Source organism: Pteropus vampyrus, unplaced genomic scaffold (assembly GCF_000151845.1).
Source record: "Pteropus vampyrus isolate Shadow unplaced genomic scaffold, Pvam_2.0 Scaffold59, whole genome shotgun sequence".
In the NCBI taxonomy this organism is placed as follows: Eukaryota; Metazoa; Chordata; class Mammalia; order Chiroptera; family Pteropodidae; genus Pteropus; species Pteropus vampyrus.
This window is the reverse complement of record NW_011888840.1, coordinates 3,689,609-3,696,367: the sequence shown is the minus strand read 5'-3', so window position 1 is coordinate 3,696,367 and position 6,759 is coordinate 3,689,609. Positions and strand designations below refer to the sequence as shown.

General features: G+C 38.1%; 1 protein-coding gene across 1 annotated transcript in view; it reads left to right on the top strand.

Annotated features, from left to right (window-relative positions):
- The window catches only part of WASHC5 (WASH complex subunit 5), a 53,627-nt gene that overhangs the window by 8,579 nt on the left and 38,289 nt on the right, over positions 1–6,759 (top strand). The window contains exons 6-9 of the mRNA XM_011360811.2: positions 465–657; positions 2,887–3,039; positions 4,630–4,743; positions 6,165–6,336. Of these exons, the coding sequence (XP_011359113.1) occupies positions 465–657; positions 2,887–3,039; positions 4,630–4,743; positions 6,165–6,336 (632 nt within the window). The remainder of the gene's footprint in view (positions 1–464; positions 658–2,886; positions 3,040–4,629; positions 4,744–6,164; positions 6,337–6,759) is intronic.

Here is a 6,759-nt window from a genome sequence, read left to right as displayed (position 1 = left end):
AATCTGATCAGATCAGATATGAGGCTGTAGATAGTGTTCATTTATCTTACTTGTGTAAATATTTATAAATCTTTAGAAATATTAACGTGTGTTGATCATGGACTGCCAACTGAAACCCTACTATAGTATTATATTGTATATGATCTATGTACTATATTACTTTCTTATATTTGAAAAATGCTATATTCTGAAACAAGTCCCGCCCCTGGGACTTTGGAAAAGGGGTCATGGACCTTTCCATAGAACTGTACTTACATATAAGAACCCATCTTATAAGTTTGCTATATTATAACAGCCTTTTCGAAAACATAATTTTGAATCTTAAAGATATAAATTGACCCATGGTCAGATCTAAAACCATATAAAATCAAGTTATAATGAAATTCTTCTGCTTTGTTAGACTTTTGAGTTCCTAACGTGTGTGGCTTTTTGGCCCTTTATTTCCCATTGTGAACATGATTCAGTGCCGCTCGATCTTCTGCTGACTCAAATATGGATGATATTTGTAAACTGCTTCGAAGTACAGGTTATTCCTGCCAACCAGGAGCCAAAAGACCACCCAGTTATCCTGAGAGTTATTTCCAGAGAGTGCCTATCAATGAATCCTTCATCAGTATGGTCATCGGCCGACTAAGATCTGATGACATTTACAACCAGGTGGGGACTAAGTCTGTGAAGACCTGAGTAGTTCCAAAGATTGGTTTCATTTCCTCCTCCGTTAACGCCTTCCCTTTCTTCTTCCTCAAAAGAGTAAAAGCAATGAAAAACTATGTAAAACCTTTTGAGCTGTGCTATGGGATGGTAGAGGAAAGAGATATATTAATTTGGGCAGAATTAGTGATTTCAGGGAAGAAATGGGATTTGAACTATAGTTGGAAAGAATATGCTTTCTTTTAGTCATTCATTTAAGAAACAGTTATGGAGTGTATGTTCTATGCCTGTCCGCTTGCTAGGTTCTGGGGATCCACCGCTGACGAAGGCAGGCCATGGTCCCCGCACATGATGAGCTTGTAGCTTAGGAAAGAAAACAGACAACTAAAGCGATTACCATAAAGCAAGAGGAGTAATGTCGTAGGGGAAGCACGCAGTGCCGTGGAGCGTGTAGCGGGCAGTTGGATTGCAACAGCTGACAAAGGGGACATCAGGGCAGTCCAGGCAAAAAAGGCAGCATGAGAGGACAATGATGATCCCGTGGCACTTTCAGGTTATCTCACTTTCCTCCCCAGTTTGTGTATCATTCACTTATTTAAAAGAGTACCAAGGAACATTACTGTTAGACTTCATTTTCCTGAAGAAAACATAATTTTATGTATTATATATTTTTTTTCTTATTAGAAGAGTAAAGAGTTAGACCTATGGTAACTGGATATCACTTATCACAGAGCACACCTGCTCTGTACAGTTCTTTGGGTAACCTGTTTTCTGTATGAATATGTTAAGTGTAAATAAAAGATTTTTTTAAGACACCTCAGAATCAGGAGCTACCTGCACATACCAGGTTTCCATATATTTGTTGCCATTTATTGAGAATTAAGTATGAACCAGAATCACAGGAGAGTTCTTTCATTTTCTATATTCCTCACAATAGTCTTGCAAAGTAGGCATCATCATCCTCACATTGCTGTTGAGAAAAATAAGGCTTAGAGAGCTTAAATAACTTTCACAAGGTCACAAAACTAGGTGGCAGAACCATAATTTGAATCCCAGTCTGTATGACTTCAGAGCCCATGCCATTTCTTCAGTCCCTGTCATTACCCCTTCTGCCTCTTATGCGGTCCATTTTGTCCACATCTCAAGGCAATATGTTTCAATTTTCTCATTGCCCCGTAACTATCATTAACACAAGGCTTAAGCTGTGGTGGTACTGTGTGTCCATCCCACTCTGCCCTGCACCTCCCCTCTCCTGGCTGATTGGACCAGGGCAGTCACTTGACCCACAATGGACCAGATTCCCTGTCTCCAGGTAATTTGGAATTGGGCCTTAGAAACAGTTTCCGGACACAGGTTTACCCAAAACATGCAAAATTTGGAGTTTGAGCCAGCCTCATCTGCCATGTTATGGAGAATAGTCTGGAGAGAGAGAAAAATTGGGCAAACACATCAATGGGAGAAACAGAAGGCTTTCTGGTTTGTAGCTCCAGGCCCTTCCAGAGACCTGCCACATCTCTGCTTACAGATTCCATGTGACAATGCTCCATCTCTCTTGGTAACAACTTCCTCCACTTCTGCTTTTGGTCCTCAAGGTGATAAGTACTACATGCAGCCCAAGATTTTTTTTGCATGAGGCGATAGAGTCCTGAACACAGCAGCATTTGAAAGGCTGGCAGAAGGAGAATGCCCAGCCAAGCACGTTGGGAAGAAGAGCAGTGTCTGGGAAACCAGAGGAAGAGAGTGTCTCCTTCCTGAGAGAATTTAAGTGAGAGAGCTAAAAAGAGGCCATTGAATCGGGTGGTTGTGAGATTATGCATGACCTTAGGAAATTCCTTTAAAGTGATGGTGGAGGTCAGATTTCAGTGAGTTGAAGAATAAACAGGAAGCGAGAAAATAGCAACAGTGAGTATGGACTCTGTCAGTTCTAAGAGATTGTCTGTGATGGGGAAGACACAGACATGATGAGCTAGTGGGAGACCTGGGGTTGAAACATCCATATACATGTATGGAAAAGACACAATTGCAGCGGAGTCAAGGGATAGGAGGAAGGGAATAATCTTGCGGTTAAGGATATGAAGGAAAGCCCTAGTTAGCAATGCCACAACCTGAGAATTGCTTCCAGTGCCCTCCAAGGAGACGGACTTCTAGAGACTGATCTGTCCTAGAACTAGATCATTTCTTTGGCAAATGTAAGTGCGATTGTTACCACTTCTGGGTCTCGTCTCTGTGTTGCAGGTCTCAGCATATCCTTTGCCAGAGCATCGCAGTACGGCCCTGGCAGATCAGGCTGCCATGCTGTATGTCATTCTCTACTTTGAACCTTCCATTCTTCATACCCATCAAGCAAAAATGAGAGAGATAGTGGACAAGTACTTTCCAGACAATTGGGCAAGTATTGCTATTAGTCTTTTTTTCTCTATAGCAATAAGCTTGTGAGAGAACTGGTTTGTCCATTCTTTTGGCCTGTAACCCAGAGATCATAATGTTGTAAATAGACATAAAATCATTTAGGGAAAATTAAGTGTATGGAGGATTTTATAAATCGTAACATGAAGGAATAAATCAGCCAGTAAAATTTTCTGAAGAACCTATTTTTTTTCTTGAATGGATACTCTCAAGGTAAAACCATGTATTAAAATGTATCTTGCTTTAGCTACTGAGAGATTACAACTAAAGCCTTTCTTTATTCTTTTTTATTTTATGTATCAAAGCTAGCAGAATTCATCTAATTTGTCATGTTATGAATAGGAATTTCTAGTTTATAATAAGTGTTATCTTTAAGCTAACATTGATGGGGCTATGAAAGGTTTACATTACTGCAGGGATGTGCTTGTAACTTTTAAAATATTTCAGTTAAAAATATTAATTCTTAAAGGAATAAAACTGACAACATAGTTAATGTATATGAAATGCATTCTTTGCACACAGAGGTTTTAACAAAGTATAGTGAATTAGATCATGTTCTCAGGTAGCAGATTTTATTTTATTTCTTACCAGCTATTGAATCATAAACCATCTGTGTGTGATGAGAGGCTGAATGAGTTGCTTTACTGGTGAGGACAGACTATGAGTAAGAGATGATGCTTCCTGTCCACAAATGATCATTCTCATGAGCAAGGAGTTGAGCGACCAATAGGAAAACTCCGATAGTCTGGCTTTGTTGGCCTAAGCTTAATAAAGAAATGTTCACCATATGCTATACGCAGAAACACTTTTAGTATTTAAGGAAGGTCAGACTCTAGTAACATGACACTTACAAGATACATTCCTAAAAAAGCACCCTGGCACACTGAAAATAAAGGAATAAAAAAATAATATGCCGAGCAAATTCCAACCAATAAAAAGCTAGTGAGTAAATATTGGTATTGCACCAAGAGAATTTAAAGAAAAACATTGAGAGAGATAAAGAGGGATTGTATAAGATATTTTTAAAAATAAATGTAAAACAATGCCACTCTTTTTCACAGATTATTTTGGGTAAACTTTAATTTGATTTGCTTTATAAAAACTTTATGTTAGCATGTAATAGGTTTATTGTTGTTATTTTAAATGTGTTAATATTTTTAAAATTTCTCAGTTTTAATGTGTAATACTGTAAACATTGGGGAAAAAGTTCTTTGGGGTCCTTAGTAACTTTTAAGAGTGTAAAGGCTGAGATGAAAATGTTTGAGAATATTCTATAGTCAAAGTCTGCTTCTCTTAACACTTTCATGTTTCATCTAGAATTTAACACATAAGCAGTTTGAAAAGAAAATCTTGTTTTAATAATTTTTCTATGAAGCGCAATATTGTCACTCTTGTTCCAAAGGGCTCATGAAAAAGGACCCTTACCTATATATCTGGAAAATTTTGGGTTTTCATTGGAATGACATTTAAACTTAAAGGACTGGGTAGTGTCTTCTCTAACTTTGTATTTTCCCAGCCCCCTGCCTTGAAGTGAGTATTTAGCAAATAATGAATGAATGTCTTCCTTTTCAGGTAATTAGCATTTACATGGGGATCACCGTTAATCTAGCAGATGCTTGGGAACCTTACAAAGCTGCAAAAACGGCTTTAAACAATACCCTGGACCTTTCAAATGTCAGAGAACAGGTAGGTTCTGGCTAATCTGGGAAGATTCTCACAGACAACTGCCTTTCTGCTTTAATAGGCATGAAATGAGCTAAGTAGATTTCCCAAGGCATTTGGAAAATGTCCACAAAAACAGGAATGCAGCGATTAATGAAGGATGAATTTTGCACATCAGAATAAAATAGATAATTATAGATTTTTAATTTATGTGGGATATAAATGTGAGACTTGGGTCCTAAGAAAGATTCGACAACCTAAGATGAATAAGTGTGACATATGGACCCACTGACTTCATTTACTCTTTTTAAAGACTGTGTCCTTACAGACAGCTATTTTCGCCCGTAGCTATAATTCTAATGTTTTCATCAGTAGGACTAGCATCGAAGATGGTAACTGAATGTAGGCAATATGCCCTCTCACTGATGAATAACAAGACTAAAGACATTCATCTTCTTAAAGTTTAAATGGCTACATTGTGGCTCTTTGATAAGAAAAGAGAGAAGGGAATACCTGAATAAACAGAAATAAAAAATAAAAATAAAATCTTTTTATTGGGGAGTATACTTGACATTTCTGAACAGTTATCTTCCTCAGCCTGGCTGTCTGAGTTTTTGAGTTTCCAGTGTGGATAGAATAATATTGATTTAAAGAACTTCAGCATGTTTTATTCAAATAAATTGAATTCCATAAATAATGCACAAAATAATTTCAATTTTGGAATGTCTCCTAGAGATATATATTAGGGAAAGCGGTGCTTCCATACTTACCGGCACGAGATCATTTATTTTTCATTACTAAAATTCCTTTCCAAAACTGCATTTTTTTCGTTTGTGACATTGTAAGTTCTTCAGCGTCTCTTGATGAAGCATCTAGTGGTAGTTTTAAACTAACCTGACTGAGTTAATGATACTTAATATTTAACTCATGCTTTTAGGTAAAGCAGAATGACCACATTTCTAAAGAGCCGATTTGAAAATTCAATTTTGATACACTGAGGTGCGTTTTTTGTTAAGCTTTCACATGTCTGTAGACGCCTCATCTTTTGAGCGTTTCTGCTCTGCCCTGCCTCCGTTGCTATGACAGAAAGAATAGACAGTCTAGCTTCTGCCTGTATGTTTCTTTTCTACCCAAGTTAAGAATAGAAAGAATGTAGGAACCGCCTGATTCCGGTCCCCAGTTTACATCTGAAGAAACCAATGCACAAAGGTTAAACCCAAAGTCAAACAATATTTAGTCACCGCCGGATCTAGATTTTTGTCTCTAAATTCTAACTCCAATACTCTCTGAGAGGTATGTCCAATAAACCACTTTCCTTTGAGCCTTATTGACTGTCGTTCATATGTTATTCATCTCATATAGAAATGTTATCTGTCTAGGGATTTATTCGAATGTGATTCAAGATAATTCTTTTTTAAATGTAATTCAAGTTTTTATTCTCAAAGGCAAGCAGATACGCTACTGTCAGTGAAAGAGTGCACACTCAAGTGCAGCAATTTCTGAAAGAAGGTTATTTAAGGGAGGAGATGGTTCTGGACAACATTCCAAAGCTTCTGAACTGCCTGAGAGACTGCAATGTCGCCATCCGATGGCTAATGCTGCATACAGCCGACTCAGGTAACACATGAAAGGTGTGGCCATCTGTAGTGGCCATCTGTATCACTCCACACAAAGGCTTTCAGAACTAAAATCTGCTTCAGGATGCAAAGTACTTTAGCCCTTGGAGAAGAATCAAGTTGCTTTTCTAAATTAGTAATTTTTGTGTCTGCTTGGGCATGTCAACTGCCTGCCTGAACAGCCCCTTTGTCAAGTACTGTTAGGTGCTAGGGAATCTGAGGAAATGTATCTCTCATGTTCGAGGAGCTTGTCAGTGGGCAGACTGACCATATGAAAAGGGATAACTACAGATCTGTGGGAGGCAGCGTAAAGCCTCCCCAGTCCACCCTCCCAAAGATGTTCATGGCTTAATCTCTGGAACTGGTAGCCATGTTTTATTATGTGGCAAAGAGGGATTAAAATTGCAGATAGAATCAGTGCAGC